This window comes from Piliocolobus tephrosceles, chromosome 13, assembly GCF_002776525.5.
Source record: "Piliocolobus tephrosceles isolate RC106 chromosome 13, ASM277652v3, whole genome shotgun sequence".
NCBI classification, from domain to species: Eukaryota; Metazoa; Chordata; class Mammalia; order Primates; family Cercopithecidae; genus Piliocolobus; species Piliocolobus tephrosceles.
In genome coordinates, this window is record NC_045446.1 from 42,917,523 (window position 1) to 42,941,259 (window position 23,737).

At 36.5% G+C, this 23,737-nt stretch overlaps 1 protein-coding gene across 1 annotated transcript in view; it reads right to left on the reverse strand.

The window, feature by feature from the left end:
• NELL1 (neural EGFL like 1) overlaps positions 1-23,737 on the reverse strand; it is a 956,032-nt gene that overhangs the window by 227,738 nt on the left and 704,557 nt on the right. The window contains exon 16 of the mRNA XM_026454011.1: positions 1,666-1,761. Within this exon, the coding sequence (XP_026309796.1) occupies positions 1,666-1,761 (96 nt within the window). The remainder of the gene's footprint in view (positions 1-1,665; positions 1,762-23,737) is intronic.

Consider the following 23,737-nt stretch of genomic DNA (forward strand, 5'->3'; position numbering starts at 1 on the left):
CCATGCAAGGTTTGATAACATAGGCTTTGTGGGATACAACTGTGTTTTATTCTCAGTGCTAATAATTGCATAAGTTACTTACACTAGCTAAACTTTAGTTTGATTACATATAAGAGTAGTAATATCTACCTCCTTTGTTTAATCTTAAAATATTAATTTAAAAATCCTAACAATTATTGCATAATAAACGCCATATCATTAGTAGTAGTATCCGTGATTACTGACATTATCATTATCACCATTCTGTCCCCATTAATTCTGTGGATTCAGTTTAGGGAATAGAGCAGTTCTACAGGAAGCAGTAAGAAATCTTTTTTTTTTTTTTTTTTTCATTTTAAAAAACCTACTTAAAATTAAATGTAGTGCAGTAAAGACCTGTGTCCTAAGTTACCCTTAAGTTTCTTAGCTTTTAGCAAAATTTCTTTAGCTCTATGTGGTAATTCTCTTGGGCTGCTCAAAGGTAGTACATGGCTCTTTCATATTTTTTAAAGAAAAAACAATTATTTGATATATTTTTTATTTGTTGATAATGTCAGAAAATAGAGAAACAGTGGTGCAAATATTGTTCACTGATTTCCTTATTGAACAATTTTAGTTACCTTTTGACATGCGTTTAAAAGGATTAGGCTGCCTTATAAATATACAGGCAGTGCAATGTAATAGGTTGGTCAGGGTGAGATATAATAAATGTGCACATTAAAAAATGTTATCTAAATTCAGAAGCTTCTAAACATGAAGGAAAGGAAACAAGAGCTTTGCTTATATCTCTGGCACCAGACAAAGACACCTCCCCGTTCATGTAATAATAAGGATAATAAATACGACATCCTATTTCCATTTTTCTATGCTATGATATGAAAAGCAGTAAGTGTGACATTCCAGAGTCAGAAAAAAAAAACACAATGCAGTGATTTTACCCTAACAAAACACACGGAAAAACAAACTAAAATACTCACTTTTACGTGTCATAATCCCCTTGTTTGTACTGACACACACATTGGCACTGAACATCAAATTTCACTTGTACACAAATAGGAGGACTTCTCCAATCAATAAGAGAGTTGGATTTCTCCAAATAGCGCCAAATGTAAACATAACATTTATTGTAAATAGAAAGTTGCATATAATGTAATCTTACTTACACTAATTGGCTTATATTATCAGATCTATGAATGATAATGTTATTGATAAACCAATATTAGAATAAAATCTCAAGCACACCAATAAACCTGCTGCTGGAGTTATTTAATGTGGTTTTACACAAGGAGCATGTGCTGCTAATTTAGATTCCATTGACACAGCAGATTGTTATAATTCTAATAACTGTGTGTGATGCTACCCAATAGATGATAAGTGAGGCAGGTCAGTTCATCAGGCTTTATCTCTAATTAGCACTAAAAACGCACACTGAGCTACAGCAGAGAAAAGACTTGACCTTACTAAATTAAACGCGTCGGAGGGAAGGCAAATGAAGCTCTATTTTCAGAGGTAGTCTTTTACGAAAGGATGGAAAGGTACCCACTTTGGGAGAGCCACATCCACCATCACAATACAATGTATCAAGTCAATCCACAGTATTATTCCTAAAGAAAGAGCTGTTATTCTTTCTGAATTAATCTTTCTACCAATCTTTCTCTCTATCCCCCATAAAAAAAGCTAGATTACCTTTCTCGCAGTGACTTCCTGTGAATCCAGATGGACAGACACATTTGTTAGGAGCCACACACGTTCCACCATATCTGCAGCCCTCTTCACAGAAAGCTGTTGCAAGAGAACAAAGTATTTATCTTAGATAAAATGCAATAAATAAATTCATGGTAAACAGCAGCAACATTGACGCAATTCTTTCTTTGTTGCATAGGGCAACAAACACTGTACATCTGTATTGTTACACTAGTATTACCATTTATACTCCGGAGTAAACTCCACTAACTCTTACTCTCGTTTATACATTTGAAATCAAATAGTATAAATTGAGTAACTAGGAAGGGTAGGGTCAGGATGAAGGTGAAGACCTTTTTAATGTTCACCATTTTGTAACCTAATCTTTTTCATTAAATATCTCTTATGACAATAAAAACTTTTATGTTCTTTAAAAAAGATTTCTGATAGTCGATATAGTTTAATATTTATAATATAAATGTAACTATTTACATTTGAATATGTAGGCTGTTTCCAATATTTTGGTAATAAAAACAATGCCTGTCCTGATAGCTAAAATGTTCGGCACAACCTAAAGTATTCCTTTATGAAAAATGCCTCATTGTGGAAATGCTGGTCCCAAGGGTATGGATTTTTAGATTTTCTTGATAAGCACTACAAAGCTATTCTTACTCCTTCCCAGTGCTATCCTGTCAGCCTTCTCAGAACAGGTTAGTTCCCCTTAGTAGATACTTGCATAGCATAAAATAGCTCCATGAACTTCTCCATTGCAATAGTAAATACAATTGTAAATTTACATATAATTTATTACCATCTCCTGCTTTATCAACTGAACTGCAAGACCCATAAGAATAAGTAGCATAATTGTTTTTACTCATCACTGTATTGTAGCCTCAGTATCTATACACATAGTAGATGCTCAAAACAGATTTCTTAAATGAATTAATCTACATTCTACAGGTTGTTCTGATAGTAAAACTCTCACTCGAACAATTCTGCAACTCTTTCATCCAATTAATTTAATATCAAACCTTGCTGGATAACCAAGAATTTAGTGTACTAAACGTGCAAAATTTCTCATTAATGAAGATAATTGCAACTGTTAACCCTGAGTTTATTTTATTCACAAGAAAGACAAGTGAGCAAGTGTTTTAAATTTTAATTGTAGTTTGAAAATGACATCCTAGAAAAATGTCATGGTTATATTTTGCCATGATCACTCAAAATTAGTATGAGTTTAACTTCAAAAGCCACATGATGTGTTCAGAAAGTTGAACACTATTCAAAATATGTAGAACTTCTCACAATATTATTGTTTTTCACATCATTTATGAATGATTTAAATGATTTAACATTTGAATGAACTTGAATGATTTAACATTTCATAGCTTCAGCAATTAATTTCATCTTCCTTTGCCTCTGCCAAAGGACAATGTGTACCTTAGAATTCAAATATCATGTCCTATTTCTAGCACCTTAGAACAATTCTAAAAAATTAGACAGTACCTGCCATGGTAAAGTTCATCCAAAAAACCAAAATATATAAAATATACATGATGTATGCAAAATCTCTTGTCCCAAAAATTACACCTTGTGGGCTCTGGTGACTGACATTTCAAAGAACAGTAAAGTGTTTTTGCAAGCTAAAAATAACAGATGGAAAGCCAGTAAGAAAAAGTTTTAAGTAGCACCAAAAGAAGGCAGGGGCTTGAAAAGAGAAGGCCCAGCTTGGGTTTCTTTAGTGCAGAGTTGAAACAGCACTTCATCTAAGTTTTGCAGACCTGGTTAGGAGACTTGATGCTGTTTCATGATAGGTATATGCGTTTGATTTACTCGGTCCTTAAGTAGAAATGATGATACAGTGGAAGGTTTTATGAGGAGAGCACGAGATGTTTGTGATGTTCTAAGGATGTGCAGATATTAGAATAAACAGAGTAGTATGATGATTAAATGAGTTAACATTTATAAAGCACTTAAAATGGTGTAAAGCACTTATATAAGTGCCCTGTTAAATAAAATTAACTGATAATAGAATCGTTATGACTGTGAAACACAGACCAGGAACAAACTGTCTAATATCCAGACAATATAAACCCGATATTAGAATACAATCTAATCATCATCATACAAGGTGTTGAGCTTCACCAAGATGGGCTCAAGGCATTCCTTTTTATTTACGCTTGATTTGCTTCCTAATAAGGGTAGTTTTTGTTCTTATCATGGAGGTATTTGATAGGTATATTGTTCTTATTACAGAAATGGTGAACTTGTGCCCTAAGGTCGCATAGGTAGAAAGTAGCAGAGACAAGATTCAAGTAAACACATCTTTGCCTTCGAAATCTTACCCCTTCTTTATTTGTTACAGTGTGGGTTAGTCTACAATCCGGTGTTCACAAAGGCAGGCTTATTTTATTGTTAAAATAGTTCCATAAGGGCTAAGGGAACTGACTAAAAATTAAAAGAAAAAAAATGCCTAAATATTGCATTAAAGGATGGGGATGAAGAGCTATTCAAGTTCATGTACCTATTATCTAATTTCTGGTTTTGCCTGAGACTCGTTACATTTCTCCCAATCTAGGCACACATTATTTTCAATGTGATTTATCTGAAATAACCAAGAAAATCACTCCCTAGTTGAACCTTAGACAATATACCAACGTAATTTCAACACAAAGCAAATAAAGAAGGGATATGTCATCAAAAACATAAACTATTTTGTGGAAATTAAGATCAATTCAAGCTTTATTTGAATATCTAATAAAATATCAGAATATACTGATGTATCTTAGTCTAAAGATTGTGCATGGATTATTCATATATGGATAGGCTCTTCTTGATTGACTATGAACTCAGACATTCAATGAAAAGGACTCTGATATGCAGAGGACTGGTAATTTGCAGAGCATTATTTAGTTGATGGCAGAAGCAAAACAAGGAGCTGGGTCACCACAACATTGTCTTTCTAGTTTGTGAGGGGATGGGCTGGCAGAAATTATACGGTCCTAATTCTGGCTCTATATTTATTAATTGTATGAACTATAGCAAATCATTCCACTCCTCTGTGCCTCAGTTTTCTCAAGAAAAAAGCAGCTGAGGATAATAAAAACGATCATGCTGGGGGATTAAATTAAGTTACGAATGTAGACCACCCAGCACAAGGCACGGCCAATGGAATGTGCTTACGAACTGGATGTGATTGTTGATATTTATTACCAGGATTCTGCTTTTCCAGATAACAATACAGTTGTGAACCAGTTTATGATCTAGATTCTAAAGATGCAGCAGTAAGAAGGCAAAGATCCCTGTGCCATGGAGCTTATTCTTTAGTGAGGCCTCCTCATCACTCCTTCCTTAACTGAGTGCCCTTTGTAATATCACATGGTTTGCAATGAAACTTAGAATCATAGCTCCTTTGAAAACTCAGAGAAACTCACGTACCATGGATATATGACTTCATATGTTGGTTCTTCTTCAACTGCTACCCAGATTCTGAAGTATGGCAAAAATAGTGTGTGTGTGTGTGTGTGTGTGTGTGTGTGTGTAGTAAGATAAACCTGAATCTGTCATTATAGTGCCATTTGTTATTAACTTACTGCCCTGGAGGAGATGTTAGATTGGATCAACTGTAAAATGGTATGCTTCTAATATTGAAAGAACTCTTTTCATTGTGCAAGAAAATAAATCACAAAACTCGTATTTGAGAGAGGTTCAATCCACAGAAAGAGTACTTTTTTATATTAAAATATAAAATATTCTCAGCATGTTAAATAAAATGTGGGTATTAAGGGGAACAAAATGAGAAGGCGGGTTTGCAGATGCCAGGTTTGTGCATGTCCAGTACCATCACCATGTACTCAATTCAACAAAAGCAGTTCTACACTAATAAAAAGTAATAGCCCTTCACTTTCTAAACACTTCTCATAATCTTCTTAAACTTTAATGGCATAAATGTAGTTCCTAGTGATACCCTGAAATCCTGAAACAGTAAGTAAACATACAAATTTCAACACCATCTGTTAGAAGGTAAACGTTCTCTTCCTTCCTAGTTTCCTTGAGGAAGAATTTTCCTTGAGGCAGCATTTTCCTGAAGCTAATTTCTGACCTCTGCCTGCTGACTTTGCTCATTTTACCCTATGGAAGTGGAGGGATTTATTTTGTTGCTAAATTTGGGAAAGATATATATCAGGATGATGCTGCTCAAGTGGGAGAGGCAGGAGGAAGGGCTGGGAAGCTCTGTGTGATTAGAAACAGATAGCTGTTGCATTTTCAGCTTTATTTTGGGTAGCATGTCAGTAGGTATGAATCATATTATTAAAAATAACTATTTATTTAAATAAATAAATGCTGGCCACTATAGACAGTTATACAAGGTGTCAGGAACCAAAGATTATGATTAAGTTAACCATGTCCACCTAAAATCCAAAACGGGAAGGAAATCATTAAAATCTGGTCATGTTCTGCAAAGGACCATGCCTGCCATTCTTCTTTCTTGTGAATGAGCGGACTTCAGACATTATCAGTTTTCCTGACTTCTTTATTGACAGTTTCCTCTCTGGAACTCAGTGGATAAGTCAGCCTTCTTCTGTGTTCATTTTTAGCAAGCCAGCTCGGTTTACAGATGGACGTGTTCTCCAACCCAGCTCTGTTAATAATAAAGGTGATATCATCACCTTTACATTTGCTTTTTGGTTTCATTCCTCACCTTGTTCAAAGCATATTTATCAAATGCCCCTCAAACATTTTTGGTTGTTACAAGATGGAGGGAGGAACAATGTGGTCTTATTACTAGGTGAGTTGAGACCACGAATGTTTAAATATCCTGCAATGTACAGGACAGCCCTACACATAAAAGAATGATCTAGCCCAAAATGTCAATAGTGGTGAAGTTGAGAAACTCTGCTCCAACTTTACACAATTAAGTTTGTGAAGTGTCTTCAGGAGCAAAATTTTATTATTTTAATCCTGTTTTCCATTCTTCCCCCTCAAATTCTCCCCCCTAAACTGTTTAAAATATCGAGGAAAGAGTAAAACTCAGTTAACATGGCTAGTTGAATATAAAAATAAACATTCAGATGTTTACAATACTTGCTTTTCATATTATCATTCTGTTCTAAAGCACAGAGTATATTACAAAATTTAATTATTTACTTCAAAAATCACTGTTGACACAATCAGTTACTATACATGTTTGTATCAGCAGTTTCAGTAGCCATTTCCTCTGTCCTTTCAATAGTAATCATAATAATAACAACAACAATACTAATGGTAAATTCTGTTTGTTGAAAACTTATTAAATGCCAGGCACTGCAGTAAAGCCTGATATCATAATTCCATTTCATCCTTACAGTAACACTGTCAATTAATCATATTATACTCATTGTCAGATGAGAAAGTTGGCTTAGATAAGCTAAATAAGTTATCGAAGTTTGCACCACTGCACGGTGGCATCCTGGGTTTCAAGCCCAGAGTCTTAACCACATCACTAAGCTTTCTCCATTTAGGGCTCTTCCACCTACTATGTGCAGATAATGCACTGGGTGTTGGGAAGTCTACAACTAGTGATGAAAATTGTCCCCATCCCCAAGAGTCTCATAGTGGAATAGCAGAGAGAAAGGCATATAAAACCAAGCATAATAAAATGTGATAAATGCTACTGCAGTAGTATGAACACAGTGTTGAAAGAACAAAGAGGAAAAAAAATGATTAACTGGGTGGACTGATGCAAAGCTGCACAACAGAGCTAGCATTTGAGACGGGCCTGGAAAAATGAATGGGCTTTTTGCCAGGTGGAGAAGTACAGGAAGAGGGACATTTCAGGTCAAAGTTTTGTCCTGAGGAAAGGCACAAAATAGAAGAAAATGAAAAGGTGTTTATAACTCACACCAAGGTGAGAGGCAGAATATTTAAAAAGAATGCAGTAAGCCATTCAGAGAAGGAGGGGCATTTTAGAATCTGTGAACCATCCTGTTCACCTTCTCATCTCCCTGCTACCTCTTGGATTTGTTAGTTGCCTTAAGGCACAATCATGTACCACCTAGAGATCTGCATATGGACTTTTGCCCTATTATTTGATTTAGTCGGTTTAAGACTATGCATTGCTAATTTTACAATAAAAGAGTATGAAATGTGATTTTTATTAATGATGTTTATATGCACATGTGAATAGAAACAAAATGTATTCTTAGTATATATAAGGCATTCTGATATTTTCTACTCTATTCTACTTCATTCTATATAATTTATAAAATGCAGTTAGGATCCAATGACTTGGTTTTGCAATCCACTAAACCTGAAGTATAAAAATCACTCATTTTATAAATACCCTTTTAGTCCATAGCATTTTGTGATAGGATGGGAGAATGAAGTCTTTTACATTACTCCTGAAATCTTCAAATTAAGATGTTGCTCTTAGCTCTAGAAATACTTATATAAGAAAATGTCTAAAAGAGATATTTTCCATGAAGGTAGGTATAACAGAGACAGTATAGCCTCCACAGGTGAAAATATTTATTATCCAGGTCTCTGCAGAAAATCTCCACTATAGAGGATAAATTAGATGGGAGAGGCAAAGGTTGAGGAGACAGATAACGCATTCTTCTGCATTTCATTTTTGGCCAATGTATATGCTTCTCTAACCAGATTGTGAGATTCTTAAGTACTAAGATCATATTTTTTTGCAACTCTGAATTCCTGTACATCATCTTGAGCCTGTATGATAATAAACACGTATTTGTTATTGAAGTAAATGTATTATATAAGAGAAAATAAACATTTTGAGAGGATAGTCTTATAGTAACTATATCATAATATTTGAGATAAACATTTAAAGTCAGATCAATCCAGGTTTTAAAAATTTATCAAGAGATTCTGGGGAAGATGGCAGATAGGAGACAAAGCTAACATGTAGCTCCCACATGGATGGACAGAACAGCATTTGGAGACTCACACCATGATCTTTTGTTCCAAGAACCACTGCAGGAACATACCAGGAAAACTGAAGGAGTTCACCAGTCCTTTGAAAGAAGCAAATTCTGTGAAACAGGTGAAAAACTGGGAGTGCCCAAAATGTGAGAGGGGAAAACCTACCTCTGAACACATATCTCCACTGCGCAATCTGAAAATGCAGATCATCAAAGAAAGATTTAACCTTACCTAGAGCTAAAATAGGTTTAGGGAGTCGCAAGAAATGTGAAAGTACAAGTAATACAGGAAATAACTTGAACACACTCCCAGTCTCCAACTTGAGCCCCAGGAAGCCATCCCTTGACTATATCTCACCGGGGACCTCGGGGAAGTCAGCCAGTGGAATTGGGAAAGGGACTTGGAGCAAAGGAAGCTCCCGCCTGAAATTGGCAGTGGTTTTGACTGGGTACAAATTTTCTTGAGTGAAGTCTGGGGGATGAGTGGGAGCTGCTGTGGATACAAGCTTTCTCAGAAGGGTAACTCATGACCTGGGGCAAGGCCTGAGCAGAGCACTGCAAGCGTGAAACTGGCCTTGCCAACTGTGTGGGAGCTGGGTGAGGCCTCTCGCTATCCCCCACTTCTCTGGTGAACCATATAACACAGCAGAGGTGACCAAGATCCTCTCTGGAACACAGCCCCATTGGCCTGAGAACCACTCCCCCATTTCCAACTGTGGCTGCAGCAAGCCCCACCCAAGGAGATTCTGAGCCCAGACTTGCCTAAGCCTGCCCCCACCTGATAATATTTATCTACCCACCCTGGTAGCCTCACACAAAAGACAATTTCTTGGGAGTTTTATGGCCCATCCCATTGCCTGAAAAACCAAAATACATATCCTGGCCATCTTAGGGCAAGCTTTGAGCCCCTACTACTACTGCAGCTAATTCTCACTTGAAAGTACCACCTCTTGGCTGGAGGCCAACACCAGCTCAGGCCATTACAGCAATTCAGGACAGAATAACTCTGATCCCAGGAAGAAGAACACCTAATTCCACTGCCCACAACATCTTGGCTAACTAGAAGTTGTAGGGTGTCTATGTGACAACTTCACTGCTAGTTTAACCAGCATTCAAGCATTCAAGAAAGCCAGCACACTAAACATATCCACAACCAAGGACCCTCACAGAGTCTACTTCACTTCCCTGTCACATCTGACAGAGTAGGTGCTGGTATCCGTGGCTGGAAGATTTGAAGATGGATCACATCACAGGACTCTTTGCAGACCCCCTCTAGCACCAGCCTGGAACATGGTAGCTCTACTGGGTGGCTAGACCCAAAAGAGCCATAACAATTACTGCAGTCCAGCTCTCAGGAAGTCCCATCTCTAGGGAAAGTGGGAGAGCATTACATCAGGGGATCATCCTGTGGGACAAGAAAATCTGAACAGCAGGCCTTGCGTTTCAGACCTCTCCACTGAATTAGTCCACTCAAATGAAAAAAAGAAAAAGAAAAAGAAAATAATTATGATAATATGACAAAAGAGGATTCTATAACACTCCTCCAAAATCGGCAGCTCCCTAGCAATGGATCCAAACCCAAAAGAAGTCTCTGAATTGCTAAATAAAGATTTCAAAAGGTTGATTATTAAGCTACCCAAAGAAATATCAGAGAAGGGGAAAACCAACTTAAAGAAATTAAAAAACAGTATAGGATATGGGTGAGAAATTCTCAGGTAAATAGATATCATAAAGGAAAACAATCACAACTTCTGGAAATGAAAGGCGTACTTAGAGAAATATATAATGCAGGGGAAACATTCAATAATAGACTAGAACAAGTAGAAGAAAGAGCTTCAGAGCTAAGGCTTATCAAATTAACCCAATAAGACAAAGACAAAGAAAAAAGAATCAACAACATGGACAAAGCCTCCAAGAAATTTGGGATTTTGTTAAATGGCCAAACATAAGGATAATTGGTGTTCCTGAAGAAGAAGAAGATAAATCTAAAAGTTTGGAAAATTTATTTGAGATAATAATTGAGGAAAACTTCCTTGATCTTGCTAGAGATCTAGACATCCAAATACGATAAGCTTAAAGAACACCTGGAAAATTCATCACAAAAAGACCATCACGTAGGCACATGGTCACCAGGTTATCTAATGTCAAGACAAAGGAAAGAATCTTAAGAGCTGTGAGACAAAAGTATCAGATAACCTATAAAGGAAAACCTATAAGATTAATAGCAGATGTCTCAGCAGAAATCTTACAAATCAGAAGGGATTGGAGTCTCATTTTCAGTTTCCTGAAACTAAATTAAAAAAAAAATTGTCATACAAGGAATTTGTATCTAGCAAAGCTAAGTTTCATAAATGAAGGAGAGATAAAGCATTTTTAAGACAAACAAATGCTGAGAGAATTCACCATTACCAAGCCAGCACTACAAGAAATGGTAAAAGGAGTTCCAAATCTTGAAACAAAACTTCAAAATATACCAAAAGAGAAACTCCTTGAAGCATACATTTTGCAGGACTTGTAAAAGAATAACACAGTGGGGGGGAAAGAACAAGGTATAAAGGCAAGAACTAGCATGATGAATAGAACAGTACCTCACATCTCAATACTAACGTTGAATGCAAATGGCGTAAACACCCCACTTAAAAAATATACAGAATGGCAGAATGGATAGAAATCCACCAAACAAATATCTGCTGTCTTCAGGAGACACACCTAACACATAAAGACTTAAGGGAATGGAGTGGATAAAGATATTCCATGCAAATGGACACCAAAAGTGAGCAGGAGTAGCTATTCTTATGAGACACAAAACAGACTTTAAAGCAACAATAATTAAAACAGACAAAAAGGAACATTATATAATGATAAAGGAATCAAACAGGAAAATATCACAATCCTAAATATATATGCACCTAATACTGGAGCTCCCAAATTTACAAAACAATTACTACTAGACCTAAGAAATAAGGTGGATGGCAACATAGTAATAGTGGGAAACTTCAATACCCCACTAACAGCACTAGAGAGATTATCAAGACAGAAAGTCGAAAAAGAAACAATAGACTTAAACTATACCCTAGAACAAATGGACTTAACAGATATCTACAGAGCATTTTACCCAACAACTATATAATATACATTATTTTCTTCAATACATGGAACATAGTCTAAGATAGACCATATGATAGGCCACAAAACAAGTCTCAATACGTTTTAAAAAACTGAAATTTTATCAAGTATCCTCTCAGATGACAGTAGAATAAAACTGGAAATCGACTCCAAACGAAACCCCAAAACTATACAAATACATAGAAATTAAATAATCTATTTTGAATTATCTTTGCGTCAACAAAGACATCAAGATGGAAATTGAAATTTTTTTCAGCTGAATGATAATAGTGGCACAACTCTGGTATACAGTGAAAGCAATGCTAAGAGGAAAGTTCATAGCATTGAATGCCTACATCAAAAAGTCTGAAAGAGCAAAAATAGATAATCTAAGATCACACTTCAAGGAACTAGAGAAACAAGAAGAAAACCAACCCAAAACGCAGCAGCAGAAAAGAAATAACAAAGATCAGAGCAGAACTAAATGAAATTGAAACAAAGAAATAAATACAAAAGATAAATAAAATGTTGGTTCTTGAAAAGATTAAAAAAATTGACAGAATATTAGTGATACTAACCAAGAAAAGAAGACAGAAGGTCCAAATAAGCTCAATAGAAATGAAACAGGAAATATTACAACCAATACCTCAGAAATACGAAAGATCATTCAAGGTTACTCTGAACACCTAATGCACACAAACTAGAAAATCTAGAGGAGATGGATATATTCCTGGAAATATACACCCCTCTCAGATTAAATCAGGATGACATAGAACAAACCAATAACAAGTAGCAAGATTGAAACAGTAATTTTAAAATTGCCAACGAAAAAAGTCCAGGACAAGATGGATTCACAGCTGACTTCTATCAGACAATCAAAGAAGAATTGATACCAATCCTACTGAAACTATTCCAAAAGACAGAGAAAGAGGGAATCCTCCCTAAATAATTTTATGAAGCCAGTATTACCCTAATTCCAAAACCAGGAAAGGACATAACAAACAAACAAACAAAAAAAAACTGCAGAACAATATCCCTGATGAATATAGATGTAAACATCTTCAACAAAATAGTAGCTAACAGAATCCAACAGCATATCAAAAAGATAATACACCATTATCAAGTGAGTTTTATACCAAGGACGCAGAGATGGTTTAACATATGCAAGTCTATAAATGTGATATATCACAAAAACAGAATTCAAAGCAAAAATAATAAGATCATCTCAATAGTTGCAGAAAAATTATTTGACAAAATTCGGTATCACTTCATGATTAAAATATTCAGCAAAATTTACATAGAAGGAACATACCTCAAGATAATAAAAAAAGCAATCTATGACAAACCCATACCCAACATTACACTCAAGAGGGAAATGTTGAAAGCATTCCCCTTGAGAACTGGAACGAGACAAGAATGCTCAGTTTTACCACTTCTATTCAACATAGTACTGGAAGTCCTAGCCAGAGCAATCAGACAAGAGAAAGAAATAAAGGGCATCCAAATTAGTAAAGAGAAAGTCAAATTGTTGCTGTTTGCCAATTGTATACCTAGAAAACCTTAAAAACTCATCCAAAAAGCCCCTAGATCTGATAAATGAATTCAGTCAACTTTCAAGATACAAAATCAATGTACACAAATCAGCAGCACTGGTACACATCAACAACGCCCAAGCTGAGAAACAAAGTAAGAGCTCAACCTCCTTTACAAGAGCTGCAAAAAACAAAACAAAAAAACCTTAGAAATATACCTAGTCAAGGAGGTGAAAAAACTCTACAAGAAAAACTACAAAACATTGCCGAAAGAAATTATAGATGACACAAACAAATGGAAACATATCCTATGGAAACACATCCTGTGGAAACACATCCTATGCTCATGGATGAGCAGAATCAATATTGTGAAAATGACATACTGCCAAAAGCAATCTACAGATTCAGTGTGATTCCCATCAAAGTACCATCATCATTCTTCACAGAGCTAGAAAAAGCAATCCTAAAATTCATACAGAACCAACAAAGATCCCACATAGTCAAAGCCACACTAAGCAAAAAGAAAAAATCTGGAGGCATCACACTACTCAACTTCAAACGATACTACAAGGCTACAGTTATCAAAACAGCATGATATAGTATAAAAATAGGCAAGTAGACCAATGGAATAGAATAGAGAAAGCAGAACTAACACCAAATACTTATAGTCAAGTGATCTTCTACAAAGCAAACAAAAACATAAACTGGGGAAAGGACACCCTATTCAACAAATGGTGCTGGGATAACTGGCAGGCCACATGGAGAAGAAAACAACTGGATCCTTATCTCTCACCTTATATAAAAATCAACTCAAGATGGATCAAAGACTTAAAGCTAAGACTTGAAACCATAAAAATTCTACAAGATAACATCAATAAAACTCTTCTAGTTGTTGGCTTAGACAAAGAATTAATTACCAAGAGCCCAAAAGCAAATGCAAGAATAACAAGCATAAACAGATAGGACTTAATTAAACTAAACAGCTTCTGCACCACAAAAGAAATAATCAGCAGAGTAAACAGACAACCCACAGAATAGGAGAAAATACTCACTAACTATGGACAACAAAGGACTACTATCCAGACTCTTCAAGGAACTCAAATAAGCCAGCAAGAAAAAAATAATAATAATCCTAAAAAATGTGGGCTAAGGACATTAATGGACAATTCTCAAAAGAAGATCTACAAATGGCCAACAAATACATGAGAAAATTCTCAACATCACTAATTATCAGGGAAATGCAAATTAAAATCACAATGAGATACCACTTCACTCCTGCAAGAATGGCCATAATTCAATCATTAAAAAATCAGGAAACAACAGGTGTTGGAGAGGATGTGGAGAAATAGGAACACTTTTACACTGTTGGTGGGATTGTAAACTGGTTCAACCATTATGGAAAACAGTATGGCAATTCCTCAAGGATCTAGAACTAGATGTACCATGTGACCCAGCCATCCCACTATTGGGTATATACCCAAAGGATTATAAATTATTCTACTACAAAGACACATGCACACGTATGTTTATTGCGGCACTATTCACAATAGCAAAGACTTGGAATCAACCCAAATGTCCATCAGTGACAGACTGGATTAAGAAAATGTGGCACATATACACCATGGAATACTATGCAGCCATAAAAAAGGATGAGTTTGCGTCCTTTGTAGGGACATGGATGCAGCTGGAAACCATCATTCTTAGCAAACTATCACAAGAACAGAAAACCAAACACTGCATGTTCGCACTCATAGGTGGGAACTGAACAATGAGTTCACCTGGACTCGGGAAGGGGAACATCACACACTGGGGCCTATCCTGGGGAGGGGGGAGGGGGGAGGGATTGCACTGGGGAGTTACACCTGATATAAATGATGAATTGATGGGTGCTGATGAGTTGATGGGTGCAGCATACCAACATGGCACAAGTATACATATGTAACAAACCTGCACATTATGCACATGTACCCTAGAACTTAAAGTATTAAAAAAAAAAAAAAAAAAAAAAACTTGGAATATTAAAAAAAAAAAAAAAAGAATGGCCATAATTAAAAAGTAAAAATAAAAAAAGACGTTGGCATGAATGAGGTGAAAGGGAACAATTTTACACTGCTGTGAGAATATAAACTACTACAACCACTATAGAAAACAGTGTGGAGATTCCTTAATGAACTAAAAGTAGAACTACCATTTGACCCAGCAATCCCACTACAGGGTATCTACCTGGAGGAAAAGAAGTCACTTTATGAAAAAGATACTTGCACACACATGTTTAGAGCAGCACAATTCACAGTTGCAAAAATATGAAACCAGCCTAAATGCCCATCAAACAATGCATGAATAAAGAAAATGTGATATATATACAGCATGGAATACTACTCAGGCATTAAAAGGAATGAAGTAATGGCATTACAGTAACCTACATGGAGCTGGAGATCATTATTCTAAGTGGAGTAACTCAGGAATGGAAAACCCAATATCCTATGTTCCCACTTTTAAGTGGGAGCTAAGCTATGAGGACAGAAAGGCCTAAGAATAATACAATGGACTTTGGGGATGCAGTGGGAAGGAGGGAGGGGCTCGAGGGATAAAAGACAACATATTGGATACAGTGTACACTGCTTGGGTGATGGGTGAACCAGAATCTCAGTAATTCCACTAAAGATCTTATCCATGTAACCAAAAACCACTGTTCCCCAAAAACTATTTTAATAAACAAATTAATTTTAAAATATTATCAAGCATCTACTATGTGCTACAGTATTATTATATGCTCTAGTAATATATGATCCCTGTTCTCCAGGATCTTTGAGTCTAAAACAGTGTTTTCACTGAGGACAATGCCCCCCACTTGCAGCAGATATTTAGTAATGTCTGGTGACAGTCTCAGTTGTCCCAGTGGGATGTCACAACTGCTACTAGTGGGTCTACTGGTGAGTACAAACCAGAGATGTTGCTAAATATCTTACAGGTTAGCAGTGCAGGACAGCCCTGCAACAAGGAATCATCTAGCTCCGTATCTCAACAGTATCAAAGGTGAAAAAAGGCAGACAGTCCTTCATTCAGTCATTCAACAAATACTTATTGTGCACCCTCTCTGTACCAGGGATTTCTCGGAGAACCAGGGCTCAAGTAGTTAACAGAACAGATAAAAATATTTCTGATGGGTTTATATTCTTATGGAGAAGAGACCGAAGTGATATGAGAAAAATAAAGCAGATACAGTGTGGGAAGTGTGTCAGTGGGGAAGGTTGCAATTAAATAGGGTGACATATAATAGGTGATCACTGAAAAGAGATCATTTGAGGAGAGACCTAAAGGGGAAAAAGAGTGAGCCATGAAATTATCAAGCAAAGAATGTTCCAGGCAACGGTTATAGCAAGTGCAAAGGCCCCAAGGAATGCAGTGTGCAGATCATGTAGTGCCTTAGAGATCCAAGCAATACTGCCTGTACAAGGTCAAGAGGAGGTGCCAAGAAGGAAAAATCTTCTGACCAGAAAGTCAAGAATGGCTCCGTAGAACTGATGCTGAATTTGAAAAAGTTTTTATGAGTTTAAAGTCTCCAGAATGTAGAAATGAAAGATTCATTAAAAAGGAAGGGCAATTCAACAGATAGTCACCAAGAACTTAGGAGTGAGGAATATTTAATCCTAACTTTGTGGTCAATCATGGACACATTTTGCGAACAACTCAAGTACCTGAGTATTTCTTCCATACAGCCTTTGGCTTAGTAAAAGCATGATTCTAGAAACAGCTCTATCTTCTAGTCCTGGTTTCACTTCTTATTTGCTGACTGATTTTGACAAATTGCTTAATCTCTGTAAGTATCACCTTCCTTATCTGTATAATCAGGTCAATAAGGGAACCTGTATCGTACTGGTAAAACTGGAATTAAATGAGATAGTGCATATAAAGCATGTGGCATAGTGCCCACCCATAGTGAGTGCTCAAAAGGGTGAGCACTTTTTAAATACATCAGCCCCCTTTTCTCTAGGTTAATTCATATAATAGAGCATTTTCTTTTCAAATATCAAAAACTCTTTGCAGTCTACCTCTCACTAACTGGTGCACACATCAGTGTCAGAGTGTGAGAGCTTGTTGGGCACTGGAATCAATAACAAGGAAAATGAGGGGCTATTAAGACAAAAACAAAGACGAATAGAATAAAAGATGATGTTCACATTTTAAAATGTAAAATTCAAGAAATTAATTCAGGACTCCCTAGGACATTAAAGTAACAGCAGATTATATCTTTGCAGTAAAAACTCTGAAAGCAATTCAAAATTTGGCATTCAGCATTTACAGGAGCACTAGGAAATGGGAGCCTGAAAGGGATAGCTGTGAAAAGCAGTTGAAGATAAAGCCCCAGGTAAGGTCAGAAGGTTTCCTATTGCACTGCCATATCTGAGCCAACGCTTCTATTACCCCTGGAGGTCACAGTCTAGAGACTTTTAAAGAGATAAATTCCAGCAAACTCTCCCAGGTAAAAGCATTCTGCAAGTTTATATAACTGCATGGAATCACATGTTAAATCTTGAAAGAAATACGACTCCAACCTGCAGTGATAGTAGCTGGGTGATTTGGGTGGACCAGAGTCCTCAGGAGAGCGCCTTTGTTTCCCACCTCCATCCTGAAATCTGAACAACTTCTCAGATTTGTAAATCATTTTCTGCCTTTGTTTAAAAAGCACTTCACAATAATCTTAAAAGGTAATTTGTAATTATATCTGCATTCTGGAGTTGGGGAAGCTGAAAGGAGAAAAGTTAGATGGCTAGCCCAGGAGAAAGTTAATTATGAGGCTGAGACTAAATTCCAGACTCCAGGATTCTAGTCACACCCAGGATTCAGCAGGACATCAGGTGCCTGAGAGTCTATGCCAATTTCACCCAGTGAGAGAAAACTGGTTTGAAGTTTTAAATAAGTGAAGAGGGAAGGAGAGGAGAGTAGAAAGAAGGAAGAAGGAAAAGAGGAAAGATGACAAAGAATAAATAAAGAAAAGAAAAAACCATCGGATCTCGCACCTTAGGCATCATATCCTGCAGCCAATATTGTCCCTGCCCCTAACCCCACCCTTCAAATACTTAACACATGCGGAGACTTGGTCTTTCAGACAATGGGCTCCTGGATGTGGGAAGCCTCACACAAAACTTAGATATGCCATTTTCTAGCTACGTGACATTGGGTTTGTCTAGAAACCGCTCTAAGCCTTATCTTCTTTTTGACAAAATAAAATGCTAAAACAGCACCTTCTTTATATAGTTGTTGTGAGGAATAATGTAACCGCAGGTCCAGTGTTAAGTTTCAGCTTCTTCAAAGGTACCAATTATTGTTGACATCATTGGTTTATCAGACACATACATGTGGGGAAAGCCATCTTGGGAAAAATACACTGATGTGAGAAGTTAAGGCAAATGAAACCCTAATTTACAGAGTTAACAGTCTGTCATATGTATTTTGTTGAAAATTTACTATTTTTAATTCCATGTTTGAAGAGCTCACTCAACCAAGGAAGTAAGCATTAGAATTATTAATTATCATTTTTAGAAAATAAAGAATTCAAAAGAGCTCTGCTTGTTGGAGAATTCAAAAACATATATTCGACCTTTCTTTGGCTGCCTTCAAAGTCAAAACGCAGGGTCCTCTTAAGCGAGCATGTCTGATTAATAGCTGCTTTCATGCTGTACACAGCCGCTGGCACTGCAGCTGTCACCACTGCCCGATGATCTGCCTTTCTAGATGTTTAGCTATATCTCATCTACAACATGGGCTGCCCTTGTTCTTGTGCTAATGTTATTTTTTGAAAGGTTTAAGCTCAAATCCCTCAAAATGTATTTATAATTTATAGGCAGCATGGTGGAGGTAAAAGAGCATAGTCCATGGAAAAACAGACAAATCTGGATTTAATCACCACCTGTGTGACCTTCGGCAAGTTACCTCCTCTGTGCCTCAGTTTCCTCACTTGTGAAAGGAATACCTCTTTTTCAAGTTGGGACAAAGTTTAAATGACAAGGAATATGTGAAAGTAAGTGCCTCATACCTCTAAGATTTTTACCTTGCCACTGTTCACCAGTAGCAAGTTCTATAACCTTATCCAATCAGGTATAGTTCCTCAGTCATGCTGAGTTTGCTTTTTTTATCCATCTGTTTAGCCCACATGATACTGGCCATGAAAGGATTAAGCAAGATGTCTTGTCTGACTGTTTCCTGAGGATGCTATAATGAAGTTTTCATAATGTTCATCTTTCTGCCTAACTGGAGAGCTATTCCCAACTCAGACTCTTAGCTGGAAGGGAATCTAGTCATGTCAAGATCTGTAAAATGCTTCTCCCATATCTACAATATGCAGAGAATGTGGAATCTCATTAGTGTACTATGATCAAAACAAAGAAAGGATAGGCACAGAGTACCCAGGTAAGAGGAGCAAAAAGAAGTGGCAGCTCACAGCTTCATCCAGCATTTGCAGAGTACACAGGAGAGAAGCAAAGTTTCCCAGAGAAATTGTTTAATAATATTTGGGCCTCAAGGACTATATTCTTTCCTTCTGTAAGAGTAATAAGAATTAAGGACAAGAAAGCTCAGGTAAGAAAAGCAGTTTGCAATAGAAACTGGCCTATGGGGGATAAGAATATCACTGAACAGGATCCAAAATTGATCAAACCTGTTATTAAAGCCACATCAATTAAGGGCCATCCCCAATTTATTTGTGTGTATTTTTCATGGGAAAAAAATGAGGAATTAATATCAGATCCCACTGTAGGCCTTCGTAATCTGTTTCCTGTAATACTGCACTTAAAATTTATTGAGTTTTTCCTAATAAAGCATGGACCCAGAAATTCTCATCAAACATTCTGAATGCTTCTATGAATTTCTCAGTTAAAAAAATTCTTCTAAGTATTGTTCATCCATCCGTTCAAAAACTATCAATCGAAATACTACTATGTGCCAAGTACTCTCCTAAGCACTTAACAGTAACAATGATCAGAGCAGATAATATCCCTGGTCATATGCAACTTATCCTCTAGTGGAGAAAAAATATAAACTAAGCAAATAAATATACAATAATCCAAATTATAGTAAGTGATATGGGAAAAATTAAAGCAGGATGAGGGAGATAAGAAATATTGGTACAGGGGTTACTATTTATTTAGGATGATCAAAGAAGGCCTAATAAATTGACATTTTGGCAGAAACATAAAAGAAGACAGAGAACAGGCCAGGCAGATGATGTGGTGATGAGTACTCTAGACAAAGAGAATAGCTTAGCATAAAGGCTTCTTGTGGGACCATACTTAGTATGTCCAGGAATTGCAAAAAGGTCGTGAGTCAGAGGTTGAGTTGTAGGAGGTAGGAACAGAGAATTCATAAAGCGTTAGTTCTCCTAGGGTCATTAGGATGTTTAAAAACTTTATTATATTGTTCTGAATGCAATTAAGAAGCATTGGAAGATTTTGTGCTACAGAAGGATGTTATGTTACTTAGGTTTCAGTAGATGCTCTCCCTGACTAGCGTGTTAAGAAAAATAGAACTTGGGGTGGGATAAGCAATGGTGAAAGCAGACAAACTAGTTAAAAGCTATTACTATAATTCAGGTGAGAAAAGTATGGTCCCCTCAATCAGTGTGATGGAAGTGGAGATGTGAGAGAAGTTAATAATCTATGTTCTGTAGAGATTCACAAACCAGGTAGACCATGTAGTAGAGATCAGATCTTTCTTTTTCCAGAGTAGACAAAACTGGGTGAGCAGCATGTCTCTTTCCTTCTTCCTATAGAATTAGAAATTACAGAAGATTTTTTTTTTTAACTGGGAATAATATGGACTGCATTTACACTTATTTTTTTCTGCCTGAAATTCTTTTTCCTATTAGTAAATCAGGTAACTCTTACTTGACCTCCAAATCTCAGGTGAAATGTCCCCTGAACTGGGAGGCCTTATAATGACCTGATGACCATCTCCAGTTCCAGACCTCCAGTCTAGCTTAAAGACGTGTATTAGCTTCCTGGAGTTGTCATATCCAAATTACCACAGACTTGGTAACTTAAAAGAACAAAAAAAATTCACTCAGTTTGAAATCAAGGTGTTGGCTGGATAGGTTCATACTGGAGGATCTGAAGGAAAATCTGTTCCATGTGCTCTGTCCTAGCTTCTTGTAGCATTATAACTCCAATCTCTGCCTCCATCTTTATGTGGCTTTCCTCTAGGCGCTCTGTGTCGAATTGCCCTCTCATTTTCCTTATTACTGGTATCATTTATACCAATCCAATTATACCAGTAAATGGATTTAGGGCCAATGCTAAATCCAAGATGATACCATCTTAAGATCTTTAACTTAACTATATCTGTAAAGTTCCTATTCCCAAATAAGGTCACATTAATAAGTAATGAGGATTAGGACTTGGACATATTTTTTTAGGTTCACTATTCAACCCAGTACAGAGTCCCTCCTGTATTCCTCTCAGGAATCTTTGTTGTACTCATATAACATTTATCATGCTGTCCTATAATTGTCTTCCCATTGATCTGTTTAGCCTAATAGATTCTTGAGCTTCTGAAACATACAGATTGTGTCTTTCATCTCTCAGTCTCCAGTTCCAAGCACAATTCCTGCACATAATACATAATCAATCACTCCTTATTGAATAAATTAATTACAAATCCCAGAGTAAGCTTACAAAACCAGCAGAGTTAGCTGAGTCTCACCTGGCAGTTTAAACCGGCCAGAAGAGTCACTCAGGTGCTTTCATCTAATGTTGGCCTCTTATAAATGCTTTGGCTTCCATTTTGTTCTTCAACAGAATGGAACATACAGGATGAATGAAATTATAAACATATGCATTGGACAATGAAGTTTTCCTTTTGGATTCTGAACCGTATGGACAATGGTGTTTATTAAATATTAGTTGTTAATTTTTTTTTTTTTAAAAAGATCTTGCTCAGTAAATAATTTCTCTCTTCTTTTATTAGCCATTAATAGTGCTGTTAGTTTCCATTTGATGATTCTCAAAATTGGGATCAGGAACTTCTAACACCCAGAGTAATACCATATCCAATAGTTATACCCAAGAATTATTGGCATGAAGAAAGCATATCAAAGCAGCAAGCATGATAGAAAATGTCTAAATCATCAAATAAAGTGAATCAAAATATCATCCAAAAAATGTTTGTATTCTGTCTCAAATCAGAAAAAATGGACTTGATGATCACTGGATGTAAAAGTTTGAAACTTGCAAAGTAGTTGACAGGAAAGAAAGGGAAGGAAGAGAGATATAAATGGGTCCACAGCAACAGAAACAATGTCAAAGATTAGAAGCAGGGAGGTGAGGACTTAAGACATTTCTGAACATGAAGATGAGAAGAGAAGAGAAAATGGAGAAAGAGGATACAAGTGGATACAGTCTTTCAGACTAGGAGTCTCCTGAGCTCATAGTATCAGCCTCCCAAGCATGACTGCTGAGGTGTCCTATCCTCTATTAGATTTTTAAAAATTGTTGGCTATGTTGGACAGCAAGTAAAAGGTCTAAGTCTTAATTATTTTAAGAGGTGCATAGTTAATTGAAATGATTACAATCTAGTAGATTGTGAAACATTTAATAAAAGGCCATATCAATTTATATTCATTCTATCGGTTTCATAGGGCATTACTGTAATAAGATACAGCCATATTGAGGACACATGGCCCAATCTAGGACCTCAGACTGATGTTCACTACAGTAGGTCACCGAGCTAAACTATAATGCAGCAATGTACTGCAACCTACACTGTAGCATTTGCACAAGCCGCAAAGATATAAAGGTCTCTCTATCAACAGACAATATAACATATACATTCCCAAACTCAAATGATAAAAATCAGTCTTTTCCTCTGATTCACTGCTTTAAAAAAAAATGACACCATTTTACTAAGAGAACACAATAGACTGAGTTCTGTGGGTTTTTTTGTTGTTGTTGTTCAAAATAAAGGTTGTTCAGAGTGACAGAAAGCACTGTAGATTTAAAATTAAAACCCATAACCATAACACCATGAAATTTCAAAACCATTTTCTAGGGTTTTCAGCAAAGTCTTTTTTGAATGCAGTACATTCCCTGAGCAGTTTTTCGTGCTGATAAAACTAAGGTTGATGCTCCTAATACTTGCCAAATAGACTCAGGCAGGTGTTTGTGAATTACATTTCCCTGCAACTATATAGACCATGGATAGGCTAACTATTGTCATACATGTTAATGCTTTTTCAGCTTCCATAAAATAATATCACTGGTGAGTGGCACACTTCATCTCCTAAAGTTGTCTAAGGCATCACACATATACCAGTTGCCTTAAAAGCAAGAATTTTTTTTCCTCTTGTTATTTTCTCTTTCCATTTACCCAAGAGTTGTAGCTCTAATACAGAATAATCTTCTATGATTCTACCCAGGTACATGGTCGCCAAATGCCCTTTTATGCTTTCCTCTACATCTCATTAGTACAGGTTCCGACCACATGATTTCCTGTTATTTCACTCCTCTGCATAAAGACCTGTGAAGG